Source organism: Macrobrachium nipponense, chromosome 35, assembly GCF_015104395.2.
Source record: "Macrobrachium nipponense isolate FS-2020 chromosome 35, ASM1510439v2, whole genome shotgun sequence".
NCBI lineage: Eukaryota > Metazoa > Arthropoda > Malacostraca > Decapoda > Palaemonidae > Macrobrachium > Macrobrachium nipponense.
This window is the reverse complement of record NC_061096.1, coordinates 51587877-51612532: the sequence shown is the minus strand read 5'-3', so window position 1 is coordinate 51612532 and position 24656 is coordinate 51587877. Positions and strand designations below refer to the sequence as shown.

General features: G+C 34.5%; 1 protein-coding gene across 1 annotated transcript in view; it reads right to left on the bottom strand.

Annotated features, from left to right (window-relative positions):
• Window positions 1-24656, bottom strand: part of LOC135208760 (steroid hormone receptor ERR1-like) — a 363044-nt gene that overhangs the window by 285280 nt on the left and 53108 nt on the right. Inside the window, 1 exon segment of the mRNA XM_064241268.1 lies at window positions 5569-5599. Coding sequence (XP_064097338.1) covers window positions 5569-5599 — 31 coding nt within the window.

Sequence of the window (24656 nt, the reverse complement as noted above, 5' to 3'; positions counted from 1 at the left end):
TAAGTCAGTCCTTAACTTCTTGTTCTGTAAATGTTCACTGCTGTTTTCAATTTTTGTAAACTTTGTCTATTTTATGTTCATTTATCTTTCATTTCAATGTATCTCCTTTTAAATAATTTAATTTCCTTAATTTTAATGTGTATATTTTGTACACTTAGTAAAAATAATTTTTTAGCTTTTACATTTCTGAATTTTTAATTTCTAGTTTTACTAGGAATTTTATTTTCATTTGAACAGCCTGATGATGTAATTAATTGGATAATTACGAAACGTCGCAATAAAGACAGCACCTCTTCCCTTCATTGATGTTTATATATATATATATATATATATATATATATATATATATATATATATATTATAATATATATATGTATAATATATATATATATATATATATATATATATATATATATATATATATATACATACATATATTTATATATATATATTATAATAATAATATATATATATATATATATATATATATACATACATATTTATATTTATATATATATATATAATATATATATGTGTGTGTGTGTGTGTCCACTTAACCCATTAATATATACTGTTTGACCTTATGAATAACTTAACTATAATTATAATCATGAAAATAGGCATATCCACCTTAACCAGGATTCGAACCTATGGCAAATTGGACGAACGACAATGACTTTATACACCGAGCTAACGTGTTAAATACATCCTTAATATTTGAAAGTTCAATTGTTGTGTCCTAATTCTTTTCTTTATCCTATCTCTTACAGATTACTCTTGACTTCAATTATTATTTTTTTCTTTTTTGAGTCTCAAAGGCCGACTTTGACATTAACACTCATGGCCGTCTACCATTCTTATTTCCAAGTAGGTTGTGACTTAGCATGTCACAATGAAAGTACAAACAAAAACATTGTCCCTTAGAGCAACTTATTTTCTTAACCGCAACAGACGCAGCTACCCATTTACAACTCGGTGGACAAAATGGAGTGAGACTAGGAGCGAATCGCAGACCTAACAAATATGAACCGAGAACTGCATGAGTCAGCTACACTATCAAAATATATATATATATATATATATATATATATATATATATATATATATATATATATAATATATATATATATATATATATATATATATATATATATATATATATATATATATATATATATATATATATGTATGTAATGTGTGTGTGTGTGTGTATATATATCTGCGTGTCTTCAACACGCAGATACTTACTAAACGTACATGCGCACTTGGCGACATGCAGTTCATATGAACATGACTGTAATAGTCAGGATTCACCAACAACTTTATTAACCTCTTCAAAGCTACAAGCCATAACATATCTAAACAGTTTATAACTGTACTTATTGTACTCCCAATACATCTTTCTCGATTCGCCAGAGAGAGAGAGAGAGAGAGAGAGAGGAGAGAGAGAGAGAGAGAGAGAGAGAGAGATTCGTAACTTGTACCCTGGCTGACCATCCATTGTTTGTAAAAGGCTTAAGTGAACAATGGGGTTTTTTGCCATCCGTGTGTCACCTAATCATTGTGTGCAGAAAGTCTTCGGTCATTCATAAATAAATATAATTGCAATGGCCATATAACATCTTCAACGGAATCATCTTAATTAACATGGCGAAGCTGATCCCGTTTTGCAACAGTTTTAACAAAAAACTCACAGTATTTCTCATAAGCCGGAATGTTCTCGACAAACATACGTGTGGAACAGTAACTATCAGAAAACCCGGCATTTTCAGGCTTTCATTATGTTTTCTGCGCAAGTATAACTGCTTTTGTCAGTGGACGCTTCTAAGCATAACTAATGAAATATTAACACTCGCCACCAGAAATTTTTTTTATTATTCTTTTAATAATAAGTGGTCTCTCTTTCTGAATTTCCCTTCATTACCTCTTCCTACTTCTTCCTAATGAACACCATATTCTTTGGAACCTTGAATTTCAAGTCAATGGGCGCTGTGGGCTTGTTCCTTATGAATAGGTTTCATCTTCTGAATATCATAATAATAATAATAATAATAATAATAATAATAATAATAATAATAATAATAATAATAATAATGCAACCCGGAACCCCACACTATAAATACCACCCAGTCGAATTGGAGGACTGTGATAGAGCAAAAAAAAAAAAACAAAAAAAAAAAAAAAAAAAAAAAAAAAAAAAAATAATAATAAACGCTGAAACTCTTGAAATGGCGAAACAAATCCACAGCTATGTACGGATTGAGAAGCAGAATCTGAACTGAACTGAACTGATTATGGAATTATAGGCCAAAGGCCAAGCACTGGGACCTTTGAGGCCATTCAGCGCTGAAATGGAAACTGACAGTGAAAGGGTTGATGGGCGTAACAGGAGGAAAACCTCGCAGTTGCACTATGAAGCAATTGTTAGGAGAGAGTGGAAACTAAGACGGAAGAAAGAGAATATGAAAGGAGGTACAATAAAAGGGACGAAAGGGGTTGCAACTAGGGGCCGAAAGCACGCTGCAAAGAATCTTCAGTGATACCTACAGTGCACCGCATGAGGTGCCTCGACGGCACTACCCCCCTACGGGCGAAAAGCGGAACCGAACGAATTCTCGAAAGAGCTCTGTATAGATTTACTTCTAAATATATGTACCCATACATAACTGCGGGTTTCTTTCTCGGCTGAAACCCTTCTTAGATACGCTAAACAGGATACACTGTGAAAGAACTACTAGTATCTCCCTCACTGAAAACTGGATCATACACGCAATAATGAACCTCACGTGACCCCCCAAAGAGAACTGTACGTCTAAAGACAAAATCCCTACCGCTGGCGAAGCATGACAGTTTGTGCTCTTAAATAAAGGTGCGTTGTTCCTGGAAAATCGATGAAAACCTTCTCGAAAATGCTACATTTTGGACGGATCAGCGAAATTCTGATATCGATATCAGAGATGTAAAAGCAACCAACAAAACTTTGGAGGTACTCTGCTTTGAGTCTGAGTTTTAATATGGGAAGATACGACCACTATAGTGGGAAATAAATAGTCCCACAAGAGCAGACCGTGACAGAAAGGAACCTGAGCGAAATTTGACCCAGATCACTCAGAAACGAAAAATGTCGTACGAGCTCTCACAGCTCGTTCAGTGACCATGCACTATCATAATTATTGAGAGATCAACTGTAACAAAAATCCTTTAGCTGAATAAGTCTATTCATTAACTACATTCGTTTATCTAACGAAAAAATGTCCTTTCAGTTACAAATGAAAGACGAAGAGAGTGATCAACAGAGCAAGAGACCTCTTACTGGAACGAAAGTCCCCGGAGGCACCTAAGAAAGTGACATATTTTAAGACACACGTTAAATAAATGGCAAACATAGTGAATGTTTGGAGACACTTGAATACCTTAGATTGGTAAAAAAAAAAAAAAAAAAAAAAAAAAAAAAAAAAAAAAAAAAGAGAGAGAGAGAGATGCCAACAAAACCAGTAATCTTCAGCAGACGACATATTCCACCACGAGAGACTGACAGCGCCTGCAGCCAAGGCTTTACATTACGAAATCGACTTTGGGCTTAATCACACCATTAACTCTGTTATCCAAGTGAAAACCACTACGTTAAATTACAATGTGCATAAGACTTTAATGCCAGTGAATGAACATAAAAGATGACTGCTACACCCACCGAGGTTATATATGACAGGATGAAGACTACTTTACTAGGAAATCATCACTAATGATTGAAGCTCAGAGATGAATTTAACGGAGGTAACGTAGCTCATATTCTAATGGTATCCGTAAACGAACGTGTGACATCACTAAATTGTTATTGTACAAAGGTAGAGCATGAAGTATGAGAAATGCATGGAATTACCGGATCTTGGCTCCCACCGATCACGGTTTTAAAGTGCATATTTTAACCCTAAATATCAGACGATAAACTGTCATAAGAACTTGAGGGGTTACTGAAATTATCGTAGCAATTCACATGGCCTTGAGAGGTTACTGAATAGCTGCAATGAGCAGTTACCTTTCTCAAGAAAAGACGAGCAACAGACACCTGATCCTTAATACTGCTTAAAAAAAAAAAAAAAAAAAAAAAACATTAGCACCGATTCTGACCCCGTTTCCAATTTTCTCCGGCCCTCGTCCTTTCTCAGCGACACGCGCCAGTTTAAAAAGTGTATCCATCTCAACCCCTTCTCTCCTTAACGTCACATAATTCAACAGATGGCAAAGGAAAATCAAGGGAAAATCGGAAGCCTTACCTTGATTTCCTCGGGGAATCATTATTTTCTAACCTGGATATTCTAATACGAAGGTAGAAGGGTTTGGTAGAATATTCACTTTTTGTCAATTTCATGTGCTTTATGAATATACTTCCATTCTCATTCAAAGATAGAGTACATGATGCAAACATCTAGTATTTGTTGTTTGGGAATTAGAAAAAGATCTTATTTAACCCTTTAACAATTCACGAAGGTAGAAGGGTTTGGTAGAATATTCACTTTTCTCAATTTCATGTGCAATATGAATATACTTCCATTCAAAGAAATAAGAGTGTATGATACAAACATCTAACATTTGTTGCTTGTTGATTACAAAAATATCTTATTTAACCCTTTAACGACTCACGAAGATAGAAGGGTTTGGAAGAATATTCACTTCTTTCAATTTCATGTATATGAATATACTACCTGTCTCATTCAAAGACATAGAGTATATGATGCAAACATTTAATATTTGTTGTTTGGGAATTAGGAAAATATCTTATTTAACCCTTTAGCTACATGTAACGCTTCATACGGGTCTTTATACTTTTCGATTTACAAAAATGGAATCTCTGATATATAACGCTAACTCTGCTACGTGCACGCATTCATGAACTTTACATAATGCATTCCATTACATAACGGTTAATACGTCATATTAAAAACAGCAATCCACTAAATTAAGCGCTAAATTAGCATGCATTACATTTACGTAATTACCAAAATGAGATCGAATTTACGTCCCACGAATTTCAGCACAACGAAATAAAAGGAAAGTTTTCAAACAGCACAAAGAAGGAAAATGAGGTGTAACACTCCTTGCGGTGTCATTTGGTAATATGATGAACTGCAGTCCTTACGAAGCCTTTTCACAGCCGCAAAGAGTATACTGACAACTTTATTTGGTCACGAATTTGTCCAAGTACTGATCTTCACATTACTTATTCATTGTTTTTTTATTTACTTTTGCCCATTTATCGTTATCCACTCGTTTCCCGAAAAGACCAGAAATAAACGCCTCTCAACGGCGGTTCCCTTCCCCAGGCGAAGAAGGTTTGAAACTTGAGAAAGATTAACAGAACATCATCCTCGTTCCTCGTTAATTAAAACTGCGAGACTGCATTGTATCTCGTTTACCTAAAAGTTTCAGTTCCTAAGAAATTCATGCTGAAACTATGTTAATAAAAAAAACAGTTAATACTAACAACGCAAGATGAAATACCGAAGAACATTTGGCGCCTAAACCAAGGGGCGAATTCTATTTGCAAACGGAGAATCTCGTTCCACTTACCTTGATTATCAACATAACGCTTCCATCAGATCTGAAAGTAAACGAAAATAGAATATAGTGATCTAAAGCAACCGTTTATTTGTTACGCCATCAACATCCAGATAACCTGGCGCTTTAACAAAACTGAAAATGTGTTGAAGCCTCTTTTTTTTAAATATAGGCCTATTTACAAACACCTACCCAATGTGCCACTTCAGAAACTTTAAAATACTTTCCAGTCTGAAGCAGATTAACTCGCTAGGAAGTTAGACAGACGTCCTTTTCCCACCTCGTCGAGGCAAAAATAGGTGAAGAACGAGTTTGTCTTTAAAGATGTGATATTGTTAACATGATCTAAGAGTTGGTAAGCTTTAGTTTTATATTTTCTTTCTCTCTCTCTCCCGCTCTGGAAGTACCACGGCCGGTTCAGTTGATATGACATAGCCTGTTTTATTATTGTTATATTCACAATAAAACTAAGTTGAAATGCGTCGAAGTTTCTTCGGCGCAATCGAGTTTTCTGTACAGCGTATTATCAAGCCCACCGACGATAGATCTATCTTTCGGTATAATGCTGTAAGGCCGCAGCCCATGGGACTCTCACGGCCATGGTGGCCTATGTTGTTGCACTGCCAGACGCGCGATTATGGCTAACTTTAACCTTTAATTGAAAAAAAAAAAATTATTGAGGTTAGAGGGCTGCAATTTGATATATTTGATGTTTGGAGGGTGGATGATCAACATACCAATTTGCGGCCCTCTACTTCGGTATTTTAAAGATCTGCGGGCGAACACACAAAACTATCTCAATAGTTTTCTTTTAAAGAAAATTAAAATCTGCCGGATATGATCACTATAGTTAAAACGAAGAGTAAAACATGATCTCTCTTCATGTATATGGTACAAATCTAAGAGCGAGAATCTAAATTTAGACTTGCAGTTACACTGAAAGGGGTCGTTAACCAATAAATTCTCTAACATACAAACAAATTATGCCAAGTGACTACAAGTGATTAAATAACTATCCGGTAATGCATAAGATAGCCACAGCACGAACAGGTTGCCAATAGCCAAAATAATCAATTCAAAGAATCGCAAAGTTTTGTTCCCCTTAAATTTGCATGCATGTATTCGATGTGTATTAGTGCAACCAAACATATACACGACTATACTCTGTTTTTTCAATCTGTCCATCCGCCTGTGGTGTTTGCGTATGGTAACACTGCGTCCCGGGCTTTACAGAGTTACATTCAACGATAATAACAGTAATATCCTATTTCGAATATTAACGGTGTAATTAGCATACTGTAATTTATTAAAACACTTTTCAGTTGCAAATGTACTCCCAGATATCCTTTTATTTTCCTAAAACTTACACTTAGCGTGACTATTTACAGCCCTGGACGCAGTGTTACCATGCGAAAACACCACAGGCGGGTGGACAGATGGAAAAAAACAGAGTATATATATACATAATGCAATATGAGTAATTTTGTGGAAGTCCATTCACTCAATTATGAAAAAAATAAATAAAATTCTCACAAAGAAAGAAAACAAAAAGAGACAACAGCAAAACAGAGCAGCGCGCTTCAACACATCACCTTTAAGAGCCTCCACGCTTTAGGCCTAAGACGCTTGAGTATACACTAGTGTACCGTGGGCCTGCCGTGGCAGAAAGTAGTACAAGAAAACCAATGAGAGATCAAAGTATGAGTGAAATAGTTCCTTCACATTTCATCAATACAAATAAGATCAGCAGGAGAAAAACGATCGATAAATAAAATAAAATAAAAATAAAAGCAATCACTCTTGTGTGTGTGTGTGTGTCTGTTTGCACGATTAGCCTACTCAAAGTTATACGAGGATGTTTACGGAAATTTCACCCAAGGGCGGCCCTCCTAACTTTGGGAGTCATGCGGAAGGAGGAGGTCTGTACAAATGGAGAGTGATACGGAGGTATCTTTTGAAAGAAGGATTCAACTGCTGGGCTGTTTAGCCTAGTTTCAATTTAATGTTCGAAGCTTAGGAAACCAGACCTATAGCCTATTTTTTTTCCAAAATCTGTCCACCCGCCAGTGGTGTTTGGGTATGGTAACACTGCGTCCCGGGCTTTAGATAGTTACGCTATGTATAAGTTTTGGGTAAACCAAAGGATATCTGGGTGTACATTTGTAACTGAAAAGTGTTTTCATAATTTACTGTATGCGAATTACACCGTTAATATTCGAAATAGGATATTATTATAATCGTTGAATGTAAGCTGAATGTAACTATCTAAAGCCCGGGACGCAGTGTTACCATACGCAAACACCACAGGCGGATGGACAGATGGAAAAAAACAAGAGTATAATGCATCACTGCCGTGGATTCAGGTATTCAAACTTGACCATTATTTCTACGAACATTATAAATAAAGTCTGGGTGGACACTGAGTCTCCTCTTCGCGTGTTTCGGTCAATAAACGTGATTTTTACTCTCTTGTTGTATGCAAGCCGTTATCGTCTTAATATAAAGAACTGACGCAAACGGGACTATGTTATTTAGACGAAAATTCTATCATTGAACACACAATCGGGTTCACCGTTAATACTTAAACAATGTTCTTCAATCTACTCTCTAGACTTCATAACATACTGCTTATTGCTATAGTGTAGGGAAGAGAAAACAGTATTTTCAATCCTGAATTATCAAATTAAGTCATCAATTTTCTTAGAACCGTAGTTACCGTCAACTTCAACTAACGAGGAAAGGAAATTCTAAAAAAGAAGAAAAAAAAGCCTTTTATCACGAACTAACATACAGATAAATCCATTTACACCACAACAACCTGAATCTTCAATAACACACATACATTACATGTACAATTACACACACACACACACATGTATATATATATATATATATATATATATATATATATATATATATATATATATACACACACACACATATATATATATATATATATATATATGTGTGTGTGTGTGTGTGTGTGTGTGTAATTGTACATGTAATGTATGTATGTTATTGAAGATTCAGGTTGTTGTGGTGTAAATGGATTTATCTGTACGTTAGTTCATGATAAAAGGTTTATATATATATATATATAATGATATATATATATACTATATATATATATGATATATATTATGTATAATATGTGTATATATATATATATATGTATATGATATATATAGTATATATAAAAATAATATATACGATATATATATATACATACATATATATATAAATATATACATATATATATAACGTATAATATATATATACCATACATATATTTCATAAATACATATTCTCCATATATATAGATATAATAATATCATATATATGTATATATACATATATATATACATATATAATATATTATACATACATATATATATAAATATATTATAAATATATATTTATATATAATTATATATATAATATTTATATATATATATATAATATATATATACTATACTATACATATATAAACAACCTCTTCTATTTTATCACCATACATACATTCCTTTCTTGATCTTTCTTGCCCTACTTTTCCTATGGCTCACTTACATCAATTTCCTCTTCCAAATACTTTCAGACTTACTATTGGTCTTGTAGCTTTCTTTCTCTTTTCGCTTGACAACACCAACTACTTTTGTACCCACATTGCCTGTCCTTTCTTCAGCCTCAATCATTAACTCCCACCTATGAAAAAAATCAAATACCCTTAGAGACTTAACAAACTATCTTGTACATACTTACACTAGTAAATCACACTCACGTATTGTTTATCTACATACCCTCAACCCCCTTCACTTGGCACGTCTATCAATACTGTGTTCACTCCGTGAAAGGTTTTTTCATTTTATCCTCAAACTTCTCACACAGACAACATTTTACTTAATTATTAAACCTTGATAGCACGCACTCTTCTTCATCTACGCCTGCAATGAACTCCGACTTATTTCCTCTATCAAAAGCCTACACTACACCTCCTATATATATTTTGTCCCTGTAATTTTTGCACTCACCTTTTACAGACATGCATTTTATTCGAGGTTCAACTTGAGCATAAGCCTTGCTCTCTAATTTTCCTGTCCTATTATGAGAGAGTAATATTACTTTCAGTGTCTACAACACGAACGCTTCATCATCTGTTCACTTGTAACCTTTGCCATTTCGCCATGACACTGTTCCTTTTCAGAAAAGCTTTACATTTATACCATTACTATTGGGCGTCTCTTGTAGCATACGTATCAGAGTGCACATACAAACAAAATTTCTTATTTCTTCTGGAAAGGCATTGTCGGCTGCAACCCCTTTCCCCTTTATCAGGACTAAACCAAACCCTATTAGGCGGGCTGGTGTGTGCTGTGTCATGTGACATTGTGTTTTAAACTGTTGTATAGCTGATGAAAAACAAAAGCAAGTAAACTTGCTTATTGTGATATCAAAGCAAATAAACTTGTTCACTATGATCTCAAACGGGTAATATGTGTTAATGATTCAAAATGTTTATGATCAATATCACACTACCAGACATGGGGCAAAATATCAAACTTCCCACAAATACGAGCTCGAGTCGTAACTTCACCGAAGAATTAGGCTAAGGCTACAAAAACTGCAATAAAAATGCCTTGAGATAAGTGTTTCCAAAGTCTGCCACTAGTGGTGAAAGACCCATAAACTGATAGCAGCATAACGTATTTGGGTGCAAAACAGAAATAAACCTCATATCCCTCTCATAATATACGAATGTAAACACATTGTCCTGCATGCATTTGGCTTCGATTGCTCAAAAAACAAAAGCAAAATAAATTATTTTCCCATCCAATGTGCATGGCTAACCAATGATCACTAATGCAACTGTAAAACCTGAAATTACTATGTACAGTGATGCTCAAATCTCATGCGACATGACTCCATAGGATTTCGTTCAAAATTCACTAACTGGCAACTAGCATGCTCCATTTTTATCTATTATTTCAATGCGGAAACACGATTATTACACACAATGAGGCCACAATATGTTTCATAAGAGTGAAATCTGTCATATATTTCAAAACTGTAAGAAAATGTCACGTGTAGCCAAATTTCAGAAAAACCTCTTTCGAAACATTTTCAGAACTTTCGTTCACACATCGCTGAAGCATTTGACCAAAATGAAGTCGTTATCAAACCTCAGTTTAAATGTTAAATAAAAAAAAACGGAAAAAAATTGTCACAACATAAATAATGCTTCCAAAGCAAGCATAAAATTTGAAATAGTCGTATTTGTTTGCTTTTACACCTCAATGCTGAAAAAAATGTATATATGTACTAAATACAAAAGTAGAATGTGCCCACCGATATCAACGTGTGAGGGGAGCGTGTGTGACGTATCATTAGTGTCGGTGCAAAAACAATCACCCGATGTAACATAAGTAGGTCTACACTGAGAAGCGACATTGAAATTATCTTGAAAACACTTACTTTTTATGTGTTAGAGGAATAGTTGGATTTTCATACATAATCATTTGTTATAATTCTTAGATATTTAAAAAATGATGGCATAAAGCAAATATTCGCACATGCAATTATTCTTTTGTCAAAGTCAAGATATTGTTTCTAGGCCTAGGTGTTAGATTTCTTTACTTTACACTTAACAGTCACATCTCTCTATTAAAGCCAGAAAGGAAATGAGGTTATCTACACATTATTGCACTTCAAGTTACCTTATGAGAGAAAAAATTATACACCAAAAGCTAGTAGGACTTTTAAGAAAATAATATTTTAAACCAGTTGAAAAACAAGTGTTCCATACGGCTTGATATTAATACTTATATTTCGATTAATACCCATCTTCTCCATATAATCAAAATAATCATCATCTTTTATTCCTCAAAGAACAGGTAATCATTACAAATAAAAACATAAGTAACAGATTACATTTCAGAAGGCTTAAAATATTTTTTAGGCCTATAAATCATTTTCCAACATACAGCCAGCTTAAACACAGCCTAAAACTTCAACATTCAAAGAAAACTGGTTGTAATTCATAATCCTATCGCATTCCTTAAAGAACAGGTAATCTCTACAAATAAATTCATTAGTAACAGATTACATCTCAGAAGGCTTAGATTACTTTTTACCTATGAAACATCTTGCAACATACAGGCAGCTTAAACAGCATAAACTTCAACATTCAAAGAAAACTGGTTATAATTCATATTCCGACTTTGAAAATGTTGTTATGACTTGAGCTTATTAGGTGTACTGTTACAATGCTGCAGACGTAGTTATGTTGAGCAGTCCGAGGAGCATGTAAGTGTGCTTTCATTGATGGCACCGCTAACCTTATCACACCGCACTTTGAACTAGGCAACGTAAAAAAAAATCAGTTTAAATCACACAGATTACGAATCATACCACTGCATAAAAGGGATCATATTTATATAACCATGAGGAAAATAGGGCTAGCTGTGAATTCGCAAACTTGTCGACATGTATGACATTTGAAATTTAAAAAAAAAAGTTTAACACTACTTGGCAACGTCACGTTGAGTCTGAGAATCTGGACGATACAAAAAGAATCATGTCGCATGAGATTTGAACACCACTGTGCATTACTGTATTAAAAGAGCACGAAAGTGTGCAGGCACTTTTGACCAGAGACAAACGGTATCTAGATGCACATACATAAAGATGCTGACATCCATGCTGACATCATCCTGGAAAAAAGGCAATCCTCAGATCCATGGCTATGCTGATCAGACATCAACGTCCATTTCTATATCGTAACAGCTATGTCTGCCTGCAACAAAACCAAGCAATGCCAGCTTTGTGCCAGGAAGCAGGACAAAAAAAACCACAATGAAGTGCTCAGTCTGCAACCAGCTTCTCTGCTTGGATCACTATGCTTGCACCAAACTCAACTGCAGTGTTAGTAAGCTAAGGTATGAACATTTTCTCTCTTAGATCACCCACATAAAACAATTCTTCACTGGGTATGTATGGAACATTACATGCCCATTTCCAAATGTGCAAATTTACACCCAGTATTTCTAGGTCTTTTCTGGCCTTTTCTCCTGACCTTACAAAACATTCCTTGAGGTTATGTTCTGAAAATGGAGAAGCTCCAACATTCATCAATAACTTTCACAACAGAGGCTGAAACTATCTCGGCTTCAACTTGGCAAAACCTCTAGTTAAAATTGTTCCACTTTTTTTAATGTTTTAATGAATAAAAAAATATTTTCAAAACATAATTCATGAGGGTTCAGTAGAACATAATTTTAATGCAGTATTGTTTCTAAATATTAATAAACAACACACTAATTACTGATGTTATTTACTTTCCAGGTTACCTGATGGTCAGAGAATCCTCTAGGGTACCCATGGGGTTGAATATTTTTATATATACTTTAAGTGAAGGGAAGAATACTGTTTCATTACATCTAACAGTCATACCTTTATACATGAATGAATAAGTATGACATGCTTTACTTTAGATATGAGATCACAATGCAGTATTCAGAATGTGTACAGTAGTACCTCGAGATACGAAATTAATCTTGGACCACATCTTACATGCAAAATGGCTAATCCGTTCCAAACCCTCCAAAAACACCCCAGTAAATTATATTTCCAGGCCTAAAACACATGTTCTAGGGTTACGACGCTGATCCGACGGAAGAAATATGACTCCAAAAAGGCAAAATACTGTACATAGTTGAGTAATATTCAACTGCATGTAATGTTCAACCCTATTTTTACTGCATATATTAGGACTTTAGCACATGTCTCTTAGCAATAAGCCTAGCCTATGTTAGCGGGGTTGCTACTGTAGCCTAGTCTATGATTCTGACATCTAAACCCAAGAAGCTAAAAGCTTAGAATATGCCAATAAAATGTATAAATAATCAGTATGTACTCATTTCAAATAATTATTAATTAATCATTAACTATAATACACAAACAAACAAAAAAAAAACCTTCCAATCGATTGTTTACATTCAGCTCTTACCGTCTTACGAGTACCGAACGAACACCAAGCAATCATTTTTCCTACGACACACTAAGCCATAAATTTTCATTAGTATCTCTCTTCAACTAATGAAACTACCAAACAGTATAATAACCATTCATTTCTATTCTTTATTCTATCTTTACTAATGGAGATACCGAGTTACTGACAGCTATAATGAAACATATACGTAACATAATATTAAAACAGAAGAAGAATTCTAAAAAATACGTATTTGTTGGCAGTCTGATTTATTTTATATTTTATGATATCTAATTCACAATTTTTATATTAAATGTATTGCATGTACTCATTTCAAATAATTATTAAGTAACCATTAACTATAATAAACAAACAAACAAAAAAAGCTTCCAAACTTCTGTTTACATCCAGCACTTACGAGTATCGAACGATCGCCAAGCAATCACTTTACACAGTAAGCCATAAATTTTCATTATCTCTCTTCAACTACTGAAACTATCAAACAGTATAATAACCATTCATTTCTATTCTTTATTCTATCTTTACCTAATGTTTTTTTTTATTAAATGTGTTGCATGAATAAGTGTTTCAATTTACAGAATCCTTTTACCAATAGAATACTTAAAGCACAAGGGGTAGATGCTGACCAATAGGAGAGCAGGATCTTATGGGGTGACTAGCATCAGGAACCAATGGGAGAGCGGGAGGATGGTGGCGAGTTTACTCAGCTGGCGGCGCGGGAGTTTTAAAATTGTTCTCGGTGGTCCGGGCAAATCTCGGGACTTTACAGCAACAACCTTTCGTATCTTGAAAACTTTTCGTATGTAGAGCTGTAAAATTTTTCGTATTTGCTTTCGTATCTCGAGTTTTTCGTAAGTTGAGCCTTTCGTATGTCGAGGTACCACTGTACCTTAAAAAATTGTCTAATCTTGTTAAAAAAAAAAAAATTGTATCCTCTAATTAGTTCACGTTCTCAAATACTAAACCATCAATCCATACATATTACGTAACAGTTTATTTGAAAATGTTTAAAAACAATTGGTGCATGAAACATGAGTCTTTTTCCTGGGATGTCACCTTTTTCATACAATCTTGAGGCTAGGCTAGATCTGCAAGTGCAAGGTCTGGTTTTGGTACCAGATATCATATCACTTAACCATTCATCTAGGATAAGGTCATAGGCTAATCAAATGCTAACCCAAAACTAGGTAGATAAAAAACAAACATAAAAACTGGAAAAGCCTTAAAGGATTAGGTTCCCCCAGACAGATTTGGCACTAATCATTCTACATTGAAGGTGAAATAGTCTATAATGGAATATCTTCTATCAGAGTTTGGGTCATATATGAAAGAATTTCTTAATAGACATCAGTCATATATATTTTGCAATTCTTCACACTATGTTTTGTAAAATTTTTACTGTTATTTGGGGCAAAACAATTTTTTCCTTACCCACATAGGCTAATTAACAACTGTAGGGACCTCAGTGGGAAACTGTGCGGCTTTAGGGTGGGGAATTGGATATGGAGGAATTTTCATAAATACATAAATTAAAAGATGAGTCATCAGAAAAATGCACGATTAAGTATAAACACCAACTACATAATAACATCCATACCTATTCTAAAGCACAAAGATCTGGCAAGCATAATTACTTTAATCTTGTACTTATACATTTTATTAGAAATACATAAATGATACAACTATTCACCATTAAGGTTACCACCTAGTTTTCATAAATCACATTGACTCCAGAGTTTTAAATATTATTTGCTAGCCTAACTAATTTTTTTTTTCAACCTTTTTTCTGACATAAGGTCTTGGTTTTACCAGTTCTATTCAGATGATGTCAAGTTTAAATCTTTAGTTAAACTATAAATGGTGAAAATTTCTTTATTTTTAATTATAACTTCTAAAAGCTTCATATGATTTATTGATTTCAACCCAAAATCAGGATGCCAAGTGTTTAAAAGCTCATCATTCCTAATTTGAAGCGTAATTAGTGCAACATTTTAAGAATTCTTTCACATAGTACTTTTACAAGTAACTATGTACCCTATTATTTAATGGCTTTACATGTTTCTTAGAAAAAAGTCAAAAGTGTGCATTCTTGATCATTATCAAAAAGTCTTGAAGGGAGGGGATCAAAAAGAATGGTATCTCTTCTCAGTGACTGACGAGTTTTGCATTTTTGCCATAAACTTGAGCATGAAAAAGACCAGTGAGATGGCAATTTTGTTTCTTGTGGGGAGGAGGGGGCAAGACTGTTTGAAACTCCTCATCTGCATTGAGATATCTGCTGAGACTGAGACTTATGCCCTTTGAGATGGGAGATTTGGGTAAGGGTGGAGTGGTAGTCCTTAACAAAGACACCAAAGGAAACTTATCACAGCTAAGGCGAACTACGCCATACAATCTACTGAACTGGTGGCTCTAACCACACAGGAGTCCCTTTGAACAAAACCAATCACAGAAGATGGCCCACCTCTGCCTTGTACAAATCTGCCATGGATTTCCATACAGATCTGAGCATCCCCTCTGCAACCCTAAAAGAAATGCCTCTCTCTCACAGGAGATGCTAAATGGTCACCAGTTGTGAAGGGGTGCATCACAGAAAGTGGGTCTTCTTAGTCACAACTGTGTAGATTTGAACATAATGTTTCAAGTTTATTTTGTATAAATACATACAATTATTTGGTAAATTTTTTTTCCAATAGACTTCTTAATCACTTCAAAGGGATGCTGGCCTTGATCTTTTTACTTAAATTTTAAGGATATAATAAAAAAAGTAAAAAGTGAATGATGTGTTGATAAACATTTTTTTAAAATATAAATCACCTTAATTAAGACTATAACTATGTATTTATGTCCATTCCAACTCTTAAAACCCAATATTCATCACATTCCAATGCAACATACTGTCCAAGAACAAGCAAGCAGAAGTTTTCCAGAACTTGGATAGAATTTACAAATGAATAATTCCATTCTGAGTATTAGGCTAATTTATACATGTTTATACACCTGGCATAAAAGCAATATAGGAGCTAGTATAATGGTGAAATGGGCATAATTTTCTAAAAGGTTAAATCTGACAAACCAGAATAAGCCAATCCAACGAAATCTGAACCTAACCTAACATTCATTACCTGCACGTTGGCCTAGGTTTCTTCTGGTTGGGTTTGTTCTCTTATGTTAAATAAACACTACCTATAATTAGATTAGGCACATGAGTTAGCAATATTTTGTCAAGTTATTGCTACTGTGAGCTGTCCTTCACTAGGTCCTACTGTCAAAGGTTATTCATATTCATTTTCATACCAATCTGGAGTCAGCAAGTTTAGGTAGGTCCTTGGCTAGTCTAAAGACGTAAGTGGCACCCTAATTTTTAAACTTTAGGCCAATTCTACATTTTGTAATTGCTATGCATCATATTTAATTTTTAATTCAATATTAGCATCTTTCCTTACTGTAAAATATCCAATTCTACCTTTAATAGCGTAAATCCTCTCATTCTCATTAGCTAACTGTGTAGGGCGTGTAACATTTTCTTAGCCTAGTACCTTCGTACTAGCATAAAACATATAGCTACCTTAACTTATATAATATACAATCATAATTACCGCCTTCAGTCTTTCGATGCAACTGATGATATTCCAGAGACCATAACAACACGATAATAATATAAAAAACAAGGCACTGAGAGAAGTCACTACACAATTAAAACTACACTGAACGTCGGCCGTTGTTTACAAACAGTTCTGAACAAGCTGGGTCAAAGAGTAAGAGTGCGGTTACCAAATGTCACTACCATACACTAACTAAATCGTTTTTTTGGATTATAGCCGAAATACCAACGGATTCAGGCTTAGAAATACATATAAAGCATTAACCAAAAATTTAGCGTTTAAGGATATGTATAATTCAAGGGGTGTCCTTCTACAAGAGACCGTCCTGGCGTATGGCCGGCTTCATTGAACCAACCAACCTGATTGCCTATACAATACACACATTAATGCATATACATGTATATATAAATATAAATATAATAATAAACATGTCCTCAAAAATTTTTTATATGACGTTGCTACGAAAAAAAATAAGAGAGCCTCGGCGTTCCTTTAGTAAAACATGCTCCAAGAAAGTGTCCCTTAGTGCCTGGTTCATTTACTTTCTAAAGCTTCACAGAACATTGTGTTTTACTTATATAAATTGTACTGTAAACAAAATCAGTATATATTTTCCACCACTCAAGGGCAAGATAGAAAGCTGATGACTGGGCACTCAGGTCCCTATAAATCAAATTCGAAAGGACCGAGTCCTTAGTTTACATAACAGTTACAAATATGTTTACTCGGTAGCTTTTGTCTTAGGAAAGCTGCTTTACGCTGGAAAATAAGATTAAATATTTATATATACGCATATATATGTATGTATGGATAAATATATGTATGTGGAAAAGATTAATGGCCTCGTTCTTATCTATTTTTTTATATTTCTTTCACTCTTCTTGAAGGTGACCTCGCTGCCTCTTTTGCGTGGGCCCTTTTTCAACCATAGTTGACGTGAGCTTAGGGAGAGATTCCGAATGCTGTCAAGCCACCACATTTATCATTCTCTCTGTGTAAGACGATATTATTCGCACTGGCTGCGTTAGAATTTTCTTTATATGTTTTTCCTCATTCTTATGACATCTCTTCACTTTTTTACTTGGTGCACTAGATTTACGCCATGGCAGAACATATATGAGTATATATATATATATATATATATATATATATATATATATATATATATATATATATATAATATATATATATATATATATATTTATTTATTTATTTATTTAGACTTTACTATGAAACAAAACAAAAAATGAAGTTACCTTAATCTCCCAGAATTACTGAACTTGCATGAATGCAATTTCATGGCCTATAAAACTGTGACAAAAACAAAAGTGGCTGTAAAATGTAATCTGGATTATAAAGAAAAAAAACGACAGAGCGTTTTTTCCAGCCTTTGCTGAAACCTGATGCGTGACGACAATGGAATTTCTACCCCTTAAACACTGGATTTCAACTGTGCAAGTTCTGACAAAGGTATACTATTACATTTGGCATTAGCATTAAGTAATGCAACTTCACTCTGTGTCATTATTGCAGTACGTGAGTTATAAAGTTCTTGAAGGCATAGAATTTAATCGCTAATATGCATGACAATATAATAAGACAGGTTTACAGATGTAGCTGTAAGGCCTATAGGGATTTACAGTAACAAGCCAGGGATTTACCGCATATTGGAGGGCTGAAATGCCTTATCCTCTAAAGGATATCGATTTGTTCAATATAGTTGAAGAGGCTAATGACATCCCTGGCGTGGACCATTGGTCTCTAACCAACAGAGACGTAAGTATCTTCATGGTGTAATACGAGAGATTGCTGATCTAATGTTTCAAAGTTTCCATAATGTTTTATAGACTGCTTTTCTCTTACATTTTTATTCATTCGTTTGCGTATTTTTCATATTTCTATTGTATTTATTTTTCGGTTTCATCTCTACTCTTAGCTCTGGTGTAATTTTTCTTTAAAATGAAAGCCTTCTATTCAGCTGAAGCTAGCAGAGCAAAGCAATTATTTTTTTTATCGTTATTCATAGGTAATAACCTATATTGTGTGAACTTTAAACGACATGCATTGATGTATCTTTAACGCTCACTAACATTATTAGAATAATACGAACATTTCTGTGCTAAGAGAACACAAAAGAAAGCTTTGCAAGGTGGAACATAGTCAGTTAGATGAATTAAATGTGTATTTAGATCAATTGACTTTCACGTTGAGTTTTTTTGCCTCTATTGAAAAGGTGCATGAAGCCTAACGTGGATTTCTGTAATATCTGACTTTTCTCTCTCTCTCTTTTTTCTTGGGGAAAGGACAAACGCGAAAACGAAATACCTATCATAGGCATGGAGAAAGTTCAAGAACTATCCTAACCTGTTTCGTTACATTAATTGATGCATTCCAAAAACAATAGATAAAAATTTAAAAAGATAAAAATAAAACAAAAATTAAAAAGATAAAATAAATAAAAATCTACAAAGAATAAAAATAGACAAAAAGATAAGAATAGATAAAAATAAAATAAATTAAAAATAGCTTTTGAATTTTTTTTTTAATTTTTACATAAAATTATTTTAAATAAATAGCGAAAAAAGATGTAAAATAAAAAATAAAAAAATTTTTAAAGAAAAGCAGCATTTGAATTCTTGATTTTAAACAAAAAAAATTTTTTTCGGTAAAACTGTTCTAAATAAATAGGTAACAAAAGATAAAAATGAATAAAAACTCAAAAAGAAAAAGTAGCATTTGAATTTTTGTAATTTGAATAATTTTGTTTTAAAACATATAGATAAAAAGATAAAAAAATAATAAAAAAAGAAAGTAGCATTTGAATGTTTTCAATTAAATTATTTTAAATAAATAGAGGGGGAAAAAAGCTAAAATAAATAAACATTAAAAAAGAAAAAAACTGGCATTGGAATTTTTGTTTCTTGAATAAAGTTATTTTAAATGAATAGCGAAAAAATATAAAAATGAAAAAGTTCAAAGTAGCATAAATTTTTTTTTTCTTTTTAATCTCAGATTCGCGGAGGTAGCTGGAAAAGCGTGTGTGTCCAAGGCTGGAAATCAATGTTTGCTGGGTCATGGTCCTTTAACACACTCACAGCACATTCGGTTGGAACGGATAAAGTTTTTCTCCATTTCTATTTTCACTTGCAATACCTCGTGTCACATCTTGCAAGGTCCCATTGCAATATTTAAAAGACCGTGCGATGATCAGTCGTAGGCGATATGGAATATGGACAGGATGACGACGTAGAAAAGTTAAGTTTATCTTAGTTTAACCAGACCACTGAGCTGATGAACAGCTCTCCTATAGGGCTGGCCCGAAGGATTAGATATTCTTACGTGGCTAAGAACCAATTGGTTACCGAGCAACGGGACCTACAGCTTATAGTGGGATACGAACCACATTATATGGAGATATTCATTTTCTAATTACCAGAAACAAATTCCTCTGATCCCACGTTGGCAGAGCGAAGAAGAAACGAACAGGTTTAATGATGGGCCAAATCAGCAAGAACAAGCCGTAATCCAACCTCCAGCTTACTCGGAGAGCGTGCTAAAATCTATGGACAAATAGAGCCTCGTTTCGCCAACGACAATGAAAATAATTACACTATACTGTATTAGAAATAATTGTTCTGTACTGTTTAACATGAACATTATTTATTTTTTACATTTATTCATTCTCATAAATAAATAATAAATTTCCTATCCTAAAATTCCTGTATCTTTAATTCAACGCAACAACAACAAAGTACTTTGTTGGCTTACTCCCCGAGTAAGCAAAAATTAATATAACTGCACTCGTCCAACCCCATATATAAATGTACTCACTTACACACACGTAAGCCTACCTTATATAAAGACATCTACCCAGTGCTTATACATAAAAGAGTAAACACACATGCACACAGTACGTAGCTATATATTCATGAATATTCAGCCACAAATACTACTTAATATACAATTCAATTCAATTCAGTTATAATTCTTTTGATGACTCGGTGGTCAAAAGTCACATTACATTGTTGTTTCTCAGTCAGGCAACTGTTCGAATCCCACTGGTGACCGAGCACTCGTCAATTATAATCCATCTAGGGTGTAGGGTAATCTCAAGGTATAGTGAACTGGATATCAATTGATATTTGTGATTTTATATCTGTTAATGTAACGGTGTATGTGGCATAAAATCATATATATACATACATGGCGAAGACTATAATCCGAGAACTATTACCAGAATAATGAGTTTTAAATACTTTTCACTTTTCGTGACCATCCAGTAAAAACAAAGAGAAAATTCATATCATACAATGCACATTCCTTAATGTACCCCTCTGTAAAATAAATCACTGTGGCCTCATAGAACCTTCCTGGCGTATCGTTAAAAAAAAAAAAACGGGAATAAAAGAGCAAAGACAATACGAAAGTCCCCAAACTATAGAATCTAAAATAATCTCATGATGTTTCACACACCCAAATCTAAATGTAACCTAACCTAACCTAGGGGCATGGCAAAAAAAAAAAGCCATGGTTGGTGCAATACTAGCATATATCTCAAGAATTTGCAACCATGAACATAACGTTCCCAAAATCGCAATGAGGTACCTTCATTTTGGATGATTATAAAGGGGTGAATTTTGAGCGACGTTGATTCGGAATAGACGACGGCAAGTCTGAACACGAGGTTTATTATCGGTAGAACTATCATTGAGAAACAAAACTACACAGAAAAATATATGGTATCGTCAGGAACTGCCTGATTTCTTTAATGCATACTTACTTCAACTTTCACTGAATAATAACACTATGAATGACAACAACATTCGCTGGGAAATTTTGAGCAAGGCCTAATATGCCTATCATTATAAATTGCTTTACTGATCATTAGAATATACCAATAACGTATGTGATTATATATCGGCAGGATGACAGTATCCTAACCGTTGCTTTAACTCTCTCTCTCTCTCTCATTAAGATTCGTCGTGACTTGCTGCTCATCGTCACACTGCAATTGTTGAACTAAGCTGACAACAGACGTGATATCCTTGATTACCTCTTCGTAACCTTAATTACTCACATTCTTCACTTCGTCGCCAACACAGAAAATCTAATTTTCCCCAAAAACAAAGAGAGTTAATCCTAACAGGATAACATTACCAGCAGAATCAAGACGAGAAATTCCAGATAGCCTGAAAATGTCATTAACAAGGATTGGGTCATTATTTTGGTGTCACCCAAAGCCACGGCGTACATCCCTCTTCCCTTGGTACCCAGCTACCAGAACCACCAGAGCAAAGAGCAGGAGAGCCCTTTTTTGGCAACCGTTTGCCCTAGTCATATCATACGAATGAAACTTAGATCGACCACCCTCTGAAGCACTTAGTTGTGGTCCGGCAATGCCCCTACGATCTCTAGCGTGCAGTTAATTCCACTTTCTGCTTTTTTTTATAGCTGATAGGTAAGATGGGCGAAAGAAGGGTGAGGTCAGTTAGCTAGCTAACCATGGGAGGGAATAGCTTAGAAAGTTAGGTATTAGTCAGAGTAACGTAAAGTGTGGTTTATCCACAATTATATTTGGACAACGGGGTACAATTTTCTAACTAATATTAACATAATACAATAATGATTTTAAATTATATTAACATGTTGAATTGTACAGGTTACATAGGTTGAATTTTATTTCCTAATAGTATAATCATATTTAATAAAGTTCCAATTTTCTAATTTTAACCTTAATTTTAATTATCATAATGATTCTGCATTATATCTACATAGTCGACATATTACTTTTTCACAAGACGTTTCTTAAAAGTATAATTGAGGTTCATCTCGATGAACATATGAAGATACTCTTCTCCTTGTCATAGCCACAATATGCACAAGCAAAAGTTCACTAACTCACATAATTACTGAGGCTCTTAATGACCTTCATCAATTGCCCACAGCGCTGCTCATCCTTTGCTGCTATGAACTCACTAATGCCATCTTGTTACAAGACCAGAGACAATTCTTCTATCACCGATTGTGACCCATGTTGCTTATTGTAAGCTAAATATACCTCGATTTTGTTCGGAAGGTTTTACTGGTGCTACATTGACGTCTTCCCTGCTTACTCAAAGTAATTGCATTGCGTGGAGTGTAACCAATTAATTAAACCCTGTTTTCAGCGTTTGCACAATTGCACCTAATTGCTAATTTACCGAAATAAGTAAAACTTCACAGTGAAAGTCGTCCGCAAAAAGGATCATACTGTGTATTGTTTTAAGTGCTATTGCATTACCATAGTGTTTCGTCCTTCACAGTTGTTTGTTTGTTTGTTTGTTTGTATGGTGTTTTTACGTTGCATGGAACCAGTGGTTATTCAGCAACGGGACCAACGGCTTTACGTGACTTCCGAACCACGTCGAGAGTGAACTTCTATCACCAGAAACTCCCATCTCTCACTCCTCAATGGAACGGCCGAGAATCGAACCCGCGACCACCGAGGTGAGAAGCAAACACCAAACCAACCACGCCACTGAGGCGCTCCTTCACAGTTATATTTATTATTATTGTTAGAGATGAAGGGTATTCAAATACCTTGCCTTGTACAACAATTAGCACTATATAGTAGTGTTTTGGTGTGGCATGGTCATGTAGTGAGAGTGAGTGGATGATGAAGATTGCATTTAATCTAGAAATATCTAGATAAGCTAGCTATTAGCAAGATGAAAGTTAACGGCATAATATGTGTTAGGGTTTGTCAGCAGACGACTTTCCTTTCTGAGAGTGTATATGGGTTCTGAATTAAGAGGAAATATGCATTGAACAAAGAGGAATAGAAAATATTACAAACGAATGGAGGGACAAGTAAAAAGGTCGCATTTCTAACAGGATATTAGCTCAATGACATCGCTGCTGCCAGTCAAGTCACCCGCGCCGAACAGGAAGCTCTAACGAGAAGCTTGCTTCGAGATTTGGCCTGTACTATATATCTATCAGAGTGCCGTGTCTTGGACGTTGGCGGTCATTTGCCTCCACCTCTCTCGATCTCTAGCCGCTTGTATCAGTTGATTTACGGTGTAATATCCATCTAAGTCTCCCACCAAGCTGTCTAAGTATTTTACTCTTTTTCTACCCCTTGCTCTCCTCCCCTCTATCCTTCCAGTAAGGCACAAATGCTCTATCTTCTCACTTCTTATTATATGTCAAACAAAATTCATTTGTCTCTCTTTATTTCTCTTACAAGGGCTCTCTGAGTTCCAATTCTTGCTAACACCTCCTCATTTGTCACTCTATCTGTCCATGATACTCTCAGCATTCTTCTATAAAACCACATCATCTCCGCTGCACTCAACTTGGCTTTCAGTTCCCTGTTGATTGTCCAGCTCTCTGATCCATACATGAGAGTGGACCACACACACGCTTTCAGAGCTCTTGTTCTTGGTTAGGTTGAGTTAAGTTAGATTATTTCTCGAAAGTAATATGGGTGTGGGAAACATAATGTGATT